The sequence below is a fragment of the Anabrus simplex genome, chromosome 2 (genome assembly GCF_040414725.1).
Source record: "Anabrus simplex isolate iqAnaSimp1 chromosome 2, ASM4041472v1, whole genome shotgun sequence".
In the NCBI taxonomy this organism is placed as follows: Eukaryota; Metazoa; Arthropoda; class Insecta; order Orthoptera; family Tettigoniidae; genus Anabrus; species Anabrus simplex.
Window position 1 is genome coordinate 849,737,643 of NC_090266.1, and position 18,775 is coordinate 849,756,417.

The 18,775-nt window shown below is 39.6% G+C and overlaps 1 protein-coding gene across 1 annotated transcript in view; it reads right to left on the reverse strand.

Moving 5' to 3' along the window:
• The window catches only part of LOC136863713 (uncharacterized), a 562,466-nt gene that overhangs the window by 503,146 nt on the left and 40,545 nt on the right, over nt 1-18,775 (reverse strand). Inside the window, exon 2 of the mRNA XM_068226053.1 lies at nt 3,679-3,839. Within this exon, the coding sequence (XP_068082154.1) occupies nt 3,679-3,839 (161 nt within the window). The remainder of the gene's footprint in view (nt 1-3,678; nt 3,840-18,775) is intronic.

Consider the following 18,775-nt stretch of genomic DNA (forward strand, 5'->3'; position numbering starts at 1 on the left):
CGAAGGACCGCTCAACATCGCGGGAAGTCACCAGTGCATATTTTAAAATATAAGATATAAAATTAGCTGGGTAGAATATCTTCCGGTGGCTCTTCTTGTTCGCCACTAATGATCTTGGAAACAAATAGAGAGCTTTAATAATCTAGATTTTGCTTCAACGCTACATGGTTTTCATGAGGAACTCTGATCAATGAGGACTATCCCCAATTCTGAGAAAGAAAATAGGTCACCATCTTCCTAGTAAAATATTGAAATTATCGTCTTAAGAAGCGGAATTTCTGCATTATAATGAGAAAAATAACATAATATACGTTTCTTGGTAAAACCGTTGTAATAGGCATTAAATAATGATCGTGAATCATGCTATCTTTTTGAAAAACCCTGAAGGTGACACTAGACAATGAACACGATCGGAGTATAAGTCTAAGAGAAGCAAGGATATAGGAGAGTAGATCATATATGCTAGTTCACTATTAAGTGATTACTTGAAATGACCAAATACCTACGAATGTGTACAAAAGTGTGTATATTGAGAATCATATTTTCTTAGAAGTCGGTGAAAGAATAAGGGCATTGTTCAGTTGTCACAGAGATCAAGAAATGTTGTATTTTTACACAGTTATGGATAATATTATGCTTGGACTGAATGGACTTTATACACTGACTGGGATTGGTTCTTTTAGACGGAAATTATATATGCAGTTAAGTTTATATTATCTTGCTCTGCAAGTAAGGCGAACACAGCCTGTTGTTTCAGAACGAGAGGATAACGTCCAGTGCCCAAGCTCAAGCGATATATGCGTCGCACCCAACTGACCGACTGGACAGACAACTCCTTCTCAGAATCGGGGATGGCCTTCATTGATCAGATTTCCTCATGAACTTCATGTAATGTTGAAGCAAAATCTAGGTTATTAAAGCTGTCTATTTGTTTGCAAGATCATTAGTGGCGAACAAGAACAGCCACCGGAAGATATTCTACCCAGCTAATTTTATATCTTCTATTTTAAAATATGCACTGGTGACTTCCTGCGATGTTGAGCGGTCCTTCGAGCCTACAAGAGAATTTCATCGGATCAATGCCAATGGAAAATATGGAGGAGTACTTGGTGATACACTGCGCATCATGATATAAAGTTATCGTACTACTTGTGTTACTAAATATGGGGTTAAAGACAGATCATATATTAACTTTAATAACAGTTTGTAGGCTAGTTTTCAATTCTGACTTCCAGATATCATTCAGTTTGGGAACAGTGTGGTCAAAATATGGCGTGAACTGCAAAGAATATTATATTTTCATGGGAAAATAATAAATTTAGAGTTCCAGGCTGAGTAGCTTAATCGGTGGAAACGTAGGTTTTCTGAACGTAAGATGGCGGGTACGATCCCGGATGATTCATAACGGAAGGTGCTCAAATACACCAGCCTCGTGCCTGTAGATTTACCAGCACGTAAAGTGTTTCAAATCGTCTTCAGATTTGCTCTCACTTACTACTGTACATACTTCTAAGTACACCGCAGTAACAGGATATCAAGAAAGGTTCACATTTCTAAGTGAAGGAGCTGATAACCATGAAGTCTTAAGCCAATGAAATGAAAAAAAGCAGGAAAGTGAGCAGCAAGAACGGCTTCAACTGATTAGACAGTTTGCGCTTCGGAAATTTGAAATAGAACTCTTTCATGTTGCCATGTGTTAGATTCAGCAGTCTACACTGAAATGTAAACCATACTTTTCTTCTTCCTTATAATAATTCGAGGATGCTAATATCAAGCCATTAACTTGCTTGAACATTTGGATGCCGTTATGCATCACTAGACCAAGCGCCAAAAGTTGGTTGCGAGATAATCGCGTTTAAATTTGGTTCTATGTGTAAATTCGGGCGAACATAATTTTACTAAATATGGTATTACTGGTGTTGTAGGATAATAGATTGTACCTTCTCACCAAATTTCAACATTTTTATAATCGCACTACATAGATTTTCTTCAAGAAATGGCGCTTAGTCTACTGATGCAATTTAAGGTTTTTCTCAAGTGCGAATAATGTATCACGATGCTACACCAATAACACCTAACTGTTGAATATCTACTGAGTAAAACTTCAAAAAAATATAACGTGGCGGCAGCCATGATTAAAAACTGAATCTCCTACTGTCTGAAAAGGCCCGCTAAGTGCTTGATCCACCACGAGCCGCGCCACAACTCCGGTACATTATTCAAGTTTTAGTTGGAGAAATTCTAGAAGGGAAGCTATTCTCTAAAGTCGTTGCTATAACGACTTACTGATTTTAGGAATTTCAACTTATTTGAGTCAAATACAAATGGTAAGACATGAGCCATTCTAGTCTATACAATTTTTAATGGATTTTCCTTCACGATAGGCCTATTATATTCTGAGAGTACAGTATTGACGTGATATTTTTAAGCCTATGGGTAAGTTTTGTTCTGCTTGAGACAGAAAATGTGATTAAAGATATTTTCTCCCATAAATACACACAAATCACTGGACAGGTAATAAGATTGTTGCTCTCAGTTCATTCAATCTCGAAATCAGGATCTCCATTAAATTCATCTACGTCATCCACGATCTGAGAATCTGCTTGAAGATTCTGGTAAAATTGTTTGGCATCTGTAGGTATTAGGTGCATCAGCGAACCAAAGTCTCTTAGTTTGGCTTCAGAGATAGGGTTTCCTTTTGGCCACAGAGGTATTAATGCCTGGTGAAATGGAACTCTACTTTCCCGTGGTCGTCCCTGTCTTGACTTATTTAGATTTACTTCCTGAGATTCACCATCAAATTCTAGAGAATGATTCTCAGACGCAACCTTCTTAGCAAGCTGCATTAGTAACATTGTCCTTCTCCTTACTTTTGGAAGTACTTGATACATCGCTGAATTTCGTCACTTGATAAACCACTCAGTGTATCACCACGTAAAAATGTCAGCACTATCGAAAATGCAGGCTCCCACGCTGTCATCCGCGCGCAATGTGAGGAATGTGGCGCTTGATCCAATGATGCAAACTGGTACGTCGCATAGTCTACTGATGCAATTTACGTTTTTACTGATTTCCGCTTTGTCGCTTAGGTTTTCTGTTTACTAACAACTAACGGCCTCTTGTAATGCAGTGGGGAATTCTTTATAAATAGTTCAAGCCTTCCTCTACAAGATGGCGCTAAAATCTCAATTTTCATCAAATGGCGCTTAGTCTACTGATGCATAACGGCATCCATTTGAGAAGCGTGCTACTTACAAAGACTTATCTATGTCAAGCCATCTATTTGTTCTTCACAAGCAAACAATTACGATCGTTTGTAGTGATCTGCAAAAGTGCAGACGAGTGAAGGTCATCGCAGTTCAAAATATCTGCCCATATCCGTACGCCATATAAACATCAATAACCTTCTAATATTAAACTGCTCTCCGATTTACCCTAGTTATAGGACTACTATGTAATTTACTTTATACACTGGAGGTCAGTTGTTCTCGCTTCTGTTTTACAGATCTACGATATAATGATCCTCGGCGCCTGGCAGATATGACATTTATTAACGTTTAGAATGACATGAAAGTTAAATTACGAAGCGGCAGAGTAGGCAAAGTCCAGTGCAAGTGCATTTGTGAACGTCATTTCGAGAAAGCTTATCTTCTAGACCTTTAAACTAACGGTACTTACCATGTATGAAGGCACTGATTTGAGGAAGGCGCGCACTTTTGGGTCAGGAGAATATTCCCCCACCAACTTATGACCCTGGCCTTCAAGCACCACTTGCTCCAATTTTTCGACATCACCACCACGCAGCCACTGACGAATGATGCTTGGGTTCATCTGAAGTACTGAAATACAAGGCAAAAAATACATTGTAGGAGTAATTTACGTTACAATAAGAGAACTTCACAGAAAATTTGATAAGTATGTATCCTACACAGCCTGACACAAATTTGAAGCACCCAGAAAAAATGGTCGTCCATTAATAATTGAGACAAAATGAAACTGACAACGGCAACAGACATATCGGCATAGTACTCAGAGGACTGGTTACATTTCAAGATGATCATGAGAATCATATGGCCCGAAAATAAAGAATTATAACGTCTTATGCAACGTGGACGGGCTATGACTGGCTATACAGTCACGGCGAAGAAACGGCGCGTAAAACTAAAAGTGTTCGAGTAACTTCCAAGTCAGTACTTGTGGACTTATGTCTGCGTGGAATACTTGTAATAATCTTCTTGTGATGGACTTGTAATAAGCTCAGTGGCCAAAAAATTAGTCACCCTAGTCCGCACGCACAGATGGATGGTTAAACCTTCACAGATGGAGCAACGAACGAGTCCCGTCCTCAACCTCACGCGCACTGCCACTACGTGAGCATAAGGCAGCAGTGATCAGTGAGACATTGATGTTTCAAGCAGACATAGGTAGATGTAAGGATGAGACAGAGTGGAGAGAAAGGGCAATCTTGTTTCGCCAATGCCCATGACCATATGGTGCGTGAAGTTGCTGGATATGCTGGTGTTTCTCAAAGTGACTGTTCAACGTGTCTACAATGAGTTGTGTGCACGACGTCAGAATTGTGGTCGGAAAAACATCCTGACTGAAAGGGACCGGACACGCGTTTCCCGGCTTGCGATTCAAAGTCGCTTCCAAACCCGACAGGATTGCTGCAGTCAGTGAATGAATTTCCATCCCAACCTGTTAGCGAGAGAACATTGCGACGGGAATTGCATCCAATGAATATTTGGAGTCGGTCACCTCCCAAGATGCTATTGCTTACACAGGCACATAAAGCTGCGCATCTTCAGTGGGCTAGAAATAATCGAACGTGGACAGTAGGTGACTGGCGGAACGTAATGTGGTCTGACGAATCATGTTTTTGCCTGCATTCCAATGATGCATGTCGTCGAGTGCACCGAAGGCCAAATGAAGCATTTCATCCTGGAGGTGTGCAAGGTCAGGTTTAATCCGGGGATGGGTCTGTGATGATTTGGGGGTGTTTTACGTATCATGGATTGGGCCTGCTCACTGAAGTGACCAATAATATGAACCAGCATGTTTATTTAAACATTCTGGATGACCAGGTGTTGCCTTTCAGTCAATGTCTGCATGATGAGTATGCTACTGATACCCCGATTTTTCAAGATGACAACAGAAAAGTTTATCGGGCTAGACGCATATGCGACTGGTTTTATGAACACTCCCCCATACTACCATATCTCGATTGGCCTGCAAATTCACCTGACATGAAACCTATTGAAAATCAGCTGGACATTTTGGAACAACGGGTAAAACGCTGACGTCAGCATTCCCGTAATTTGGTAGAATTGCACGTTCAAATCCTCAGCGAGTGGCTTAACCTGGGTGCGACGTATCTGCACAACCTTGTGAACTCACTTTCGAACCAAATCCAGGCGGTTATCAAGTCCGGAGGCGGAGTCAAACGGTATTAAATGATGATTTTTCCAAGGGTGACTAAATTTTGTCCAGTAAGCTTAATTTTGTCTTCAGGGTTCATAAATATTTCAGATCGGGAACTCGCAAACATTTCCAAGTCGAGGGCTTGAAATATTTTGAAGTGGAGAAATAATGCACTTGCTTTCTGCTACAAGTGTTTGAATAATTATCAAGACAGTGGCAGAGACTAGCATTTGAGAACCGACTCGCAGTTGAGAACCAGTATATTTCTACAGTGTAAATATTTAACTTTGCTACTTTCTAGTACGAGTGATAGTTAATTACCAATACCATATTTGAGACACCTTTTAGCAAACAATCCATGTAAATTATTAATACTAAGGGTTAATTTAATTTTTTAATTTCGTGTGGCTATTTCTAGCCGGGTGCAGCCCTTGTAAGGCAGACCCTCCAGTGAGAGTGGGCGGTATCTGCCCTGTGTAGATAACTGCGTGTTATTGTGGTGGAGGATAGTGTTGTGTGTGGTATGTGAGTTGCAGGAATGTTGGGGACAGCACAAACACCCAGTCCCCGATCCAAGGGAATTAAACATTAAGGGTTAAAATCTACGACCGGCCGGGAATCGAACCGGGGACCCTCTGAACCAAAGTTCAGCACGCTACTACTTAGCCATGAACCGGACAATACTAAGGGTGAAAGACGTATACCGGAAATCTGATCGTCAGGTCTCAAACCGCATTTGTTTTTGTACAATATACTCTCTACCATTGATTGCACCCTTTTATATAAAGTGCCATTTAATACTTTGCCTGATATATTGATTTCAGAAATGAATATTTCGATATTTGCTTCATTCCTTCCTGTTCCCTTGCCGATATATAGGTGCAATTACTGCTTTCCTTAAATGAGAAGACACCTTGTGTTGACAAAATATTCTAAATAATCCTTCCATTTGTCCGGGATCTGCAATGAGTTCCCCTGATTTATCCAATGCATTATTAATTTCCATTTTTCATCCCTTTCTGTGATTCTTTATTACAGTCTAGAAAGTTTCCTCTGTCGTTTGACCAAGCCCTTCCAGGTTATTACCGATTGATCTTTGGTCAAAGGGGTCCCAGGTTGGATGCCCGGCCTGGACGTGAATTTTAATCCTTATTGGTTATTTCCTCAGGATCGGGGACTGGGTATTTGTACCGTCTTCAACGTTAGATGTCATCCTAGGTAGGACTCCATCCTCACAGATGCGCAGTTCGTTCATGGGCATCAAATCAAAAGACTACACCAGGCCTCCGCGGAGGCCACTTGACATTATTATTATTATTATTATTATTATTATTATTATTATTATTATTATTATTATTATTTTTATTATTATTAATTTTATTATTATTATTATTATTATTATTATTATTATTATTATTATTTATAGTGCTTCGTAAAACTTATCTACTTCATCCCCATCTGCTCTCTCTCATGGCGAGTACGCGGAAACTATTCTGGACCTAATTCCTCCAACCACTACATTTATCCACATCATTCGCTCATGTATATACGTGCTTAACAGAAACTAGGTTGCATGCTGTGGTGTCCCTCATGAACAGTCCTACCTCACACATGTCCTTTCCCTTTTATCAGATGTTAAAAACACCTCATAATTACTTATCTCTTTGCCGGTATCTCCCTTTACCCGAAAATCATTTACTCCTAACATATCCAGACGTATTCTCTTTGCTGATTCAACTAGTTCTACGAGTACGTGGCTTTTTCCTTAAGCCCCATTAGCATTGAGTGCACTCCACCGAATTCCATTTCGTTCCCCAGGTTGTTTGCAAGAAGTCCATGTTCTTTCAAAAGGAAGTGGGACACTGTCACCTCCATGGGTTCGAGGAAAGTAATGCAAGTATTACAATTTGAGTTTACACTTGAACTTTACACGTTCTGAAGATATAAAACTTAAAGAAATGACTTAAATCGTATGTTGAACACATGAACTGTTGTATCACGGACCATTATTTCCTGAACATTTTGGTATTTTGCTCTTTGCTTTACGTCGCACCGACACAGATATGTCTTATGGCGACGATGGGATAGGGAAGGCCTAGGAATTGGAAGGAAGCGGCCATGGCCTTAATTAAGGTACAGCCCCGGCATTTGCCTGGTGTGAAAATGGGAAACTGCGGAAAACCATCTTCAGGGCTGCCGACAGTGGGGCTCGAACCCACTATCTCCCGATTACTGGATACTGGCCGCACTTAAGCGACTGCAGCTATCGAGCTCGGTCATTTTGGTATTTTCAGAAATATATACAGTATATTCATTATGTTATTGACAATATTTCTAATTTAGTACCGAAGCCCAAGATCCTCAGTTCTACTGAACTCTTTGATTACGGCATTTTCGAACATAGAAATGACATTTGGATTTGAATGTTTCAACTGCACAGAAAATAAAAAGCTTGTACCTTAATTATTACACTTATCACGGAAGATACCTCTGCCTTGTAATTATATTTGTTGGAGGTGAGACAATTTAAAATCAAGCTCTTCGAGTGTCCTACGACTGATTTACCGAGTACTCAGTCCTTATTGATAAGGCTTCTAGCAAGTGAGTGAACGCATTGTGATTTATCAGTCTTATGTCACCTGCATGTCAGGTGTCATTTTGCTCTATATAGGGATGGTGACTTAGATGTTAGGTCCCTTAAAACATCGATTATAATCATCAATATCGTTTTTACATTATACGATTGCTGACGTAGCGTAGGTTTCTTTGTATAAATCTCCTCTCGTTTATCTCAATATATGTTAGATTTGATAATACATTTTGAGGGTATTTATATTGGCTTGTTGAAAATAGTTGTATTGTATGTCGACTCATTAACGTTAAGTGGAAAAGCGTTCAATGGTTTTCAGAAATATATAACAAACTATGAAGAAGACCTTCACCTAGTAGTACACAGTTTCAAGGACATGGAGAAGTAATTTAAAACGCCTAGAAATCGAGGTTGCACAGGTTGGGCTAAAATCAATGCTCAAAAGACATAGGTGATATGGTTCAAGAATTTGAACCCCACGGAGCTCAGACTCAGGGAACAAGTCACTGGAGAAGTAGACAAATTCTACTACCTCGGTAGTATCATCATCTCACAGATGGAGGACATCAATAAAGCTAAGGGTGCTCTTGCAATCTTACGCCAGATCTGAATGTCCAAGGAACTCAGGATGAAAACCGAGCTGTGAGTATTAGAGAGTAACGTGAATTGTTCCCTACTGTATGGGTGTGAGACCTGGAAAGGAACGACGCAATGGTCCGCAAGCTACATACATTCATTAACCGATGGCTGGGGAACATCATGGAGATTGGTGGTGAAATGTCATCACCAAGGCTGCGCTCTGGGAAGGAACCTATCAAATGCCTACAGAAATGGAAATAAGGATGAGAAAATGGCGATGAGTGAGATATATGTACGTTGATGACCAGATGACCATATAGCAATGGAAATACTTGACTGGAATCCACCATGAGGAGATGAAGATGGACAGTAGAAGTCAACGGTGATTAACAGTGAAAGACCAAGTTTGAAACCAAAGAAGAGAGCTAGATGGTGCTCCTCTGTTGCACCCTACGCTCCTTATAAGGAGTTAAAGGAAATAAGTAGGCGAATTACTCCAAAATCCATCTCTGGTGAGATATGTTGTCCATAGTGCACTACGTCTTCCGATACGGGCTAGAACAAATCCATTACTTTCCTCGATCTTACTCATTCAGCAACATCACAATGATTCAACAGGATTATTACTCGGGGTATTGGTTATACCTCGAGACATTGAGGTAGGACCGCATCACTAAATTTAATTAACACTCGACTGTCGTATTATTGAACATGTATTCATTCAATGTTCAATGATCGGCAGTTTTACGAAGGTGAATATATCTGTCAATTCACAGTATCTCAATGGATATTTATCTTATCAACTGGCTTCATTTTTGACGCGGTAAGAACCTTTGTCTTCAATGATGAGAATTTAATTCATTCTCCTCAATTCATTCACAGAAGAACCAGTGATAGGAACCTGTTTAATCTGCTTTGATAAAATGACCTAATCGCTAGTATTTGATCCTTGAACAGTAAGGCATAATTAAGTAACATTTACTTCATGTGTTCGATTATGTTTGCCCTCATTGCTATCTAATCCTATTCATTTGAGTAGTACTTCACCTTCTATTAAGATAAATTTAAACTATGAAGCCTGGCTATCGACAAAATATTATATCATTACAAGTAAATAGCTCTCTTAAGTAAACAAGATTGATAACTGTATCTTAAAAAGAAGCTCCACATCTGCTTATACTGCTCTCAAAAACGTGGTGTTGATTATTTACAAATTATATTACTATTTTTCTTTCAAAATAGCCGGCAGTACTGTAAATGATCTACAGTCTCTCTGAAGTGTGCTGAAGCCGACCATAGTAAAATTAGGAGAGCATTTGTTGTGATTGACCGGTATCTCATCTTTGTTATTATTATAACATTCTATCTCTAACACAAATGATGTCCTATATGAAAAATATCATTATTTCTATACAGGGTGATTCAAAAGTTTCCGCAGAAACTGAAGTAGCCATAGAGGGGACGAAATACCACAACTTTGGACTTACGACGAAAACCTACGTCAGAGCAAGCCTAAGAAAGTCAGGAACGACTGTATGGATCAAAATGATTTTATTTTGGAAGAAAAATATTTCACCAAACTGAAATGGCCATGGGATTACCATTATCACCGTCGCTTGGCCAATATTGTTGTGTATTATATAAAAAATCAGTTAATTCCCTAATCCAAATGTTCTCTATTGGTATCAGTGTGTGGATGCTATTATTTATCTATGGTCATACCTGAAAGACAACTCTATATTGTTTGACAGCATCAATCAAAAACGAAAATCAAACTTATTTTAGAATATCTTGAATTTCCTTGACCTCACAATATCATAGTTAATGGCAAGCATGAGTTTTCAATTTTTAGGAAATCAACTTAGAGTGACATTGCCTTCTCAGATTCCCCAATCATCCTAAAGCTCATAAACATGCCTCGTTTCACAGTGTGATTAATAGAGCATTGAACATTTCATTGACAGAAAGTGCTCTGATAGGAGAAAAATGTGTAATTAAAGAGACAGCTGTAAGTAATAACTACAGTGAAAAATTAGGAGAATGTTTGGAGTAAGGTTTGCAGAAGATAGTATAAGTCAGATATATCCAGTATAACTAAATAACATCTAGTAGATTGTAGTAAACAATAGGTAACTATCACTTATTATGGGACGTCATCAGTAACAATGTGAGAATTTTAACGAAAAAGTGTTGTAGGATTGCATTCAAATCAAAGAACAGTCTAAAGTCAAATTTTGGACCTGTTAAAGATAAAATTAAGCCGATAAATGGGGTTTATACATTCAAACGTAGTTATGGAGCTTGATATATTAGAGAAATAGAAAAAAAAATTCTACATAAAGATTTAAGAATATGAAAATACCGGGCAAGACAGAAAGGGTAGGTCATCACTTTCAAGTCATCTACTGTAATCAAAACGCATCACAGCTATAATTCTAATCCATCAGATAGGCACAGGTTGAATTCCTACACTTTTACAACAAAGGTAACCAGGCGAGTTGGCCGTGCGGTTAGGGGCGCGCGTTTGTGAGTTTGCATCCGGAAGATAGTGAGTTCGAATCCCACTGTCGGCAGCCCTGAAGATGGTTTTCCGTGGTTTTTCATTTTAACACCAGGCAAATGCTGGGGCTGTACCTTAATTAAGGTCACGGTCGCTTCCTTCCAACTCCTAGGCCTTTCCTATGCCATCGTCGCCGTAGGACCTATCTGTGTCGGTGCGACGTAAAGCCCCTAGCAAAAAAAGAAATAAACCGAATACTTTAAAATACTTTGAAATTATCATTAGGTGTAAGAGGAAAGTTTGTTTTTTCTACTTGTTCAACGTCGCACTACCACATTGAAGGTATTCGGTGGTGGAGAAAGGAAAGTTATTTGAATGAAAATATTGCAGAAAGTTCTACACTCATGGATTTATTTCCTTAAAGCTGTGTTGTACTGTTTTGTTTTGCTTTATGTTTAATTTGATCGTTAATGTATTTTTGAATTGATGGCATAGAGTTTCCTCTGTTCATACAATGGAAACCTATACCTACGGCAACAACTTATGTACCGTACACGGTTTGCTCTGAAGATTTGCTTAATCGTTGAAGCAGGTAAGAAAATTAACAATTTGTTAGTGCAAGAGATAGTTTCTATATATATACTTCGACATATTCAAATCCCACTCCATTTTATGGCCTGCCATGTAGCAGTAGTTATTGTCACCCATGGTGGCTCCACAAACTACCGATTTCTGTACCTTTCTGATGTCATCCCGGACTTTAAGAATAATCCTTTCATCCTCGTCTCTGCAAAATGTACCTGCTTTGATTGCTTTAATCTTTGACATGGTTACAATTTCTGTGGTTATCGGTATCTGTCAGTATGCCCAATTCAGTTTAAGTTACCTATCTGGTGTTGAATAACTTTACTTGGGATTATCCTTTTAAGTACTTGTTTTGGTAGATATTATTCAGTCATTTTAAAAAGTAAGTTTTTTTTTCAACTTAGAATGTTACGCTAAATATAAAAATATGGTTTCGTGATAATTTTCTCTTCATTTTACATGTGTTGATGGAATGGTAATTTTCTGTACCAACAAAGTTCTCCAGCATTATTTTATCTCTGTATTATCTGTCTTGCTGTGGATGAGACGCCAGTAAAAATACAATAGTTACCTAGCCGGACACTAGTTTACAATTTCTCTGAAAATTGAAAACACACCACTCAAAAACACAATGAAATAATTACATAAAATAACAGTGCATTTAAGTCAGTTTTAGCTTAAGTTGTTCGTCTACCCCTTAGTCTTGTTTCTTGATGCGGGGTCGGAGATGAGGTGAGAGGAATTTATCTGGAATGTTTTCTACGGCCGGATGACTTCCTGACGCCAAGCTCAGTTCATGAGCTAATGAAGATGAAATGTATGATGGTGAATGAAATCTGATAAGGAGGTGGAATGATCGACTGTGGCCTATGAAATGGAACTACCCCGACATTTGTCTCAAAGTGAAAATGGAAAACAATTCTCAGGATAACCGACGAAGGTTTTCGAACCCACGAGTTTCCCGAATGCAGAGCTTGTCTTCATAGCCGTAAGGCGTTAACACGTGCGGCCACTCCGCTCAGTAGTTTAAGATATTCCATAAATTAATATATTATTAGAATGATCTAGGCTTTATAATAAGGCAATACAAACATTTTTTGCACAGTTCAACAAGTATTTTTGCATATATTGTGTGAAATCAAGTTGTTTGAAACAAAACAAGTGCGCGTATTTCATAAAAGTTAGTTATTTCAGCGTGTGACGAACATTCACAGTGTTTCACTAGACTCCTTACAGTGATATACAATCTTTGTTCTATAGCGCGCTGACAGCGTGATATAAGCGTCCCGAAGTTTTCAAAATAGTGTACAGCTAGATTTTAACGTCACAATAACTATTTTTATCCTATTAAACTGCTCTTGATATATGACTTTGTTGATTGATGACATTTTCTTCATACATATTAAATTAATAGGCAACAGGGTGTTGAAAACACTTGATTTCATTAACTCCAATATTGATGAAATAGTTATCTTTGCTATGAATGTGGTTGGTCGATGCCTTTAAGAAATGGACATCACTCTCTAATGTCCGTATGCTTTATATTATTATTTATTATATATGAGTGGTGCAGGTATAGGAGGACGTTTTAATGACTTTCATTGTATTCGTCATACATAAATATAGCCACACGAGTGTAGAAATTGTTTAGGGAATCAAGAACAGTGGTGTCATGGGAACCGTTCGTCAATTTTGTTCATTTTTCCAACATTTTAATTAAGTCACAACATCAAAATTACTGCTTCTTTCGGATGTAAGGGCAACCGAGAAAATATATTACAAATAAGGGAGATACTTCGGAAGTACGACGAAAATTCTCTCTAATTTTACCGAATAATTGGCTGCATGGTTCGAGCCACGTAGCTATCAGCTTTAATTCGGGAGATAGTGTGTTCGAACACCCTGTTGACAGCTCTGAAGATGGTTTTCCATGTTTTTCTATTTTCACACCAATCAAATGTTGGGGCTGTGCCTTTGTTTAGGCCACGGTCGATTCCTTCCCTATTCCATTGTCACCTAACTGTGTTGGTGCGTCGTAAAGCAAATTGAAAAAATCTCTGATGTTATTCTCCATCTATGAGCGACTAATATACCTTCCCGTTTTCCTCCTTTCTTCTTTGTTAATTTGCGATAGAATACTCAATATTATTTATTTAATTATCTCTTCAGTAATAAATAAATATACTTAATATATAATATTACGGTCCTTTTATTAATAATAATAATAATAATTTCGTGTGGCTATTTCTAGCCCTTGTTAGCAGACCCTCCGATGAGGGTGGGCGGCATCCGCCATGTGTAGGTAACTGCGTGTTATTGTGGTGGAGGATAGTGTCATGATCCTTTTATTACTTTTATATTATTAAAATAAGGGGAAATAAAGTGCTGAAAACGTTTTATTTCAATATCTTATTTGGTGATAAAAGGGATGCCTTTAGATATGAGTGTGTGGTGCCTTCATTATTTACAAGATAACTTCACTCGGCGAAGAAATAAATAGGGAACTTAAGTTGAAAGAACCTTTCTCGAGGATATTGTTTTAAATAATGGAACTATGCGTGCTTCTATGTCGGTTGCACATTGATCAACTATCTTTCAGCAGAAGGAACGTCAACAACATTTACTGATCGTTTTAGTAATACATGAACAAAAGTGCGGTACAAAGGGCAGGCTTCACAACTGAAGAAGTGCGACATACTGTTAGACAGGCAAGAAGGATTATAGTGAACGTGTTATAAAAATCATATCAGCATATTACGCCAACGTCCAGAATATCAGAAACAGTAATGACCATAGACAACTGAAAGCAATTTTGTATGGGGAATTCTTTCCTACAAGTCTAGAATTGACGAGGCATGCTAAGGAGGAGTCTGTTGAGTAATTTCAGAAGCAGAGATTTTTACTCCTCAATTGCTGCCCTTTTGCATACAGATATATTTTCTAGTGGATGTTCCATTCACCTATACGTCGCTCCAAAGCATCTCAAGCATGCGCTATAGGGTTGAGGTCAGGGATTTTGCAGGCCATTCCATTCGATTGGCGTTCTCTTCTTCAAGGAGGTCGACCAGGTCGGCTGCACAATTAAAGTGTGCATTATCTTCCACAACAATGAAATCTGGGCTAACGGATCCTAGGAACAAGTGAATATGACGGAGGACGGTGCCATTACAGTACTGTTAAACCATCACTGACCTTTCCTTCAACAGCCACAACATGGTATTTCTATTAACCTCATTGACTGCTCGAACCACATTGACCTCACCATTTCTGTCCATTACCACCATGTTCTCTTGACGGTGCCGACTGGAAGGCATACTGACACTCAGAATCAGACAACATACTGAATATTCGCATAACTTCGCTTTCTTCCACATCCATTCAAACTCTGTACTCTTGACACCATCGTAATCGAGCCTGTGTGTTGTTTCCAAAGGTACGTATTTAACAGTTTACGTGCGCACCGTCCTATAATCTTAAGTGTCCTTTCCACAATTAATCACGAAATGCGTGTCCCATTTGTGGAAAACAAGATGATTAATCAGTGCCCTACGATTATGTTTTGCAGATAACGTCAAACATGTGTCCTCTGCTGATGATGTACACAATGGATAACCAGCCACAACACGCTTAGATATCTTTCCAGTCGCTTGTTGTTTTGAGTAACGCCTCGATTCCATGCTGTGACTTTTTCCGAATTTAATTGCTGCAGTGGTAACGGTACACCTTTCTTCAATTTACCAGTGATCCGACCATGTTCAGACTCACTAGGATTCTGCCTTTATGATAAGTTCGTAATGGCTGTGCCATATTTCCACAGCAACCATAATACACCAGTAACAGACATGACTGAACAACAATAATTTCATTAACAAGTGTTCGCTCCCGCATCTTCCATGTATTTATAGCGACCACTTCTCTAATGCTCTGATGTCAGAGTACACATTGCTGGGCATACCTCATACATTGTGTTTCGGTGAATTCATTATAAATTCATGTCCACCATGGTAGTGAAATATCAAGTGAACTGAAATGATGCAAAAGCTGTTGGTGTTTTCAAGATTCTGTGTCCCTTATCGGCTGACGTCATTGTTAGAATGTCGGCATTGTTTCTGGCTCCTAGCAAGCTTTTTGCACTCAATGTCAGCTCACGATACAGACATAACCATGTCTTTCATAGCCCAGAATCTTGTGTTTACTGTAAAGAAATACTGGCTTACCGAATCCATTACCACCACACAAATGGCTTGTCGTCGCGAATATGGTGTTTGTTATGGTCCTGACTGGAAGTCGATCTTAAAGCTCGCTGCGAAGCTGGAAGAGACAGATTCGTTACTGAATGAGAAAGGAAGGCACAATTCGCCGTCAATGGTGCCGCAGGTAATAGATAATGTCCGTGACAGATTGTTTCGTTGCCCTCGGAAATCATTGTGCCGATTGTCGCAGGAGACGGGCTACTCTGTGACAATGTGCCAAACGGAAGTTAAAAGGCAAAAATCAGGCTGTACAGAATGAGAGCTGTATACCAGCTGACAGATCCCGAACATGACAAGCGTATGAATAACTGCGTGGTTCAACTTCGTTATTTTATTACAATGACGTGGTTTACTGATGTGGCTTGATTTCACATCTCAGGGTAAGTGAATTGTCAAAATACGACGATTTAGGCATCAGAAAATTCTCATGCACTAGGTCGAAGTCTCGGGAACAATTTATGCATAATCCAGCTGTCATTCTGCCCGACAACGTAAGGCCGCATAAAGCAGGCGCGGTGTCTGATTTGTTCAATCGCTGGGGCTGGGGAGTGCTATTCTGCCCCCATATTCTCCAGATTTAAACCTGTGAGACTTCGTCTTAATCCCTAAGATAAAGGAACCACTGCGCGGTATTCGCTTCCGGACAGCTGAAGACGTTCTGCAGACAATCGATCACACTCTTCGCACCATCGAGAGATTAGACAGTGCCGATCGTATCCAAAGAATTTCGCGTCGCTGAAAACACGTTGTTCGCAACTCTATTGGCTACATCGAAGGAAATTAAAACCTAGGACCTTGTATGTATGCTATGTATCTAGAAAATAAATAGTTGCCACTACTAAAAATTCAACCTATGCACTTTTCCAAATCCGCTCAATAAGATGTTATAGTTATCATCATTAGAACGTAAACGTGCGAAGATTGACGATTATTTCTTCTTCTTCGGCTGTGAAATGAACAGCTCTCGAGCTTGAGGGCTCACTTCCGTGTTGTATTCAGTGCGCCTTAGCTTAACTCGATATCGACCCAAGTGGCTGCCGCTGACCCCGCGTTCATTGTTCCTCTCGATCAGCAAGTATGGTGTGAACACGTGGCACACTCAGTTCCTACAACAACACTTTTTCGTGGATTATTTCCTTTGAGAGGGAAGGAATATTTAACAAAGGATAGCCTATTACCGGATTTCCCTGAGAGAGATATTGCAAGTGGAAGCTTTCTCAAATGAACAAAACATTGCCCCGTTCTTGTGTATAGCGCTCAACGTGTTGCAGAGATATACTGTAGAATATTAAGTACAAGATGAAATGTAAATGATGTCCCCGTACGCTTAAGGGTTTATTCATTTTCAGTGTTGAATTTGAAAGAAATTGTTGACATCTATTTAACTGACAACGTTTTTTATTGTTTTGTTAATATTCTTTTGCTATTTGCTTTACGTCGCACCGACACGGATAGGTCTTATGGCGACGATGGGATAGGAAATGCCTAGGAATGGCAAAGAAGCGGCCATGGCCTTAATTAAGGTACAGCACCAGCATTTGCCTGGTGTGAACATAGGAAACCACGGAAAAGCATCTTCAGGGCTGCCGACAGTGGGGTTCGAACCCACTATCTTCCGGAAGCAAGCTCACAGCTCCGTGCCCCTAACCACACGTCCAAGTCGCCCGGTATGTAAACTGTTTAACGTTGCACTAACGAAGATAGGTTTTTGGCGGCGATGGGATAGGAAGGACCCTGGAACTGGAAGGAAGTGGCCGTGGCCTTAATTAAGGTACAGCCCCAGCATTTGCCTGGTGTGAAAATGGGAAACCACGGAGAAACATCCTCAGGGCTGCCGACAGTGGGGTTCGAACCCACTTTCTCGCGGATGCAAGCTCACAGTTCCGCGCCCCTAGCTGCACGGCCAACTCGCCCGGTCGATTTGTTAGTGCGACGTTAAACCACTAGTACGTATATTTGGCTGGAAATAACAGTACAGAAGATATAAAACTGTTTCCTCTTACACCGAGAGTCTTCACGTAAAATGATGTTGAGAGTATGTAGAACTAAGTGACCATAAATTAGTTTGAAAGTATAGATGAAAATGAAGATCCACAGCCTGTTTCCAGTCATTCGACCGGGTCAGGAATGGAATGAATGAAGCCCCATCTAGCGGCGAGGATAGGAATTGTGCCGGCTGACGAAGCCTGTCGCACTCCTCTGGGGCGATTATTAATGAATGATAGATTAAATGAAATGATATTGGAGAATGTAGCTGGAATGAAATATGACAGTGAAAACTGGAGTACCCGAAGAAAAACCTGTCCTGCCTCCTCTTTGTCCAGGACTGATTGGGATTTGAACCACGGAACCCAGCGGTGAGAGGCCGGCGTGCTGCCGCCTGATCCACGGAGGCTCTTTGAATATATAGAGGTATTCATTTAAATAGCCAGTAGAAGCTGGCTTTAGAATTTGTGTAACTTCACGACTTCAGTCTCATTATTAAGTTTTGGTTAATAAGTTTCAGACAGAGTTGTCTCAGACATCCCCTTACAATAATGATTACCACCACCTGTCTCAAGACATGGTGAGAATCTTATAGGTATAATTTTGGTCAAGTACAGGGTCTCTCATGGAAACTAAGACCGAACACACAATGTTTGTATTCTGCGCTACGGCAGCTTCCTCAGCCGAAGTTACAGTAGGTCGCGCGCGGCCGTCCTACTTTAAGCATGTAAACAATTTTATTTGAAATCGTACCTTATAAAAGATGCTAGAAGTGTCGTCCTTCCTGGGTTATACATTTATTGTATCTGGTAACCACATTTTGGCTCATGCGAGTAAGTCCTGCCACTGTAATGTTCTTGA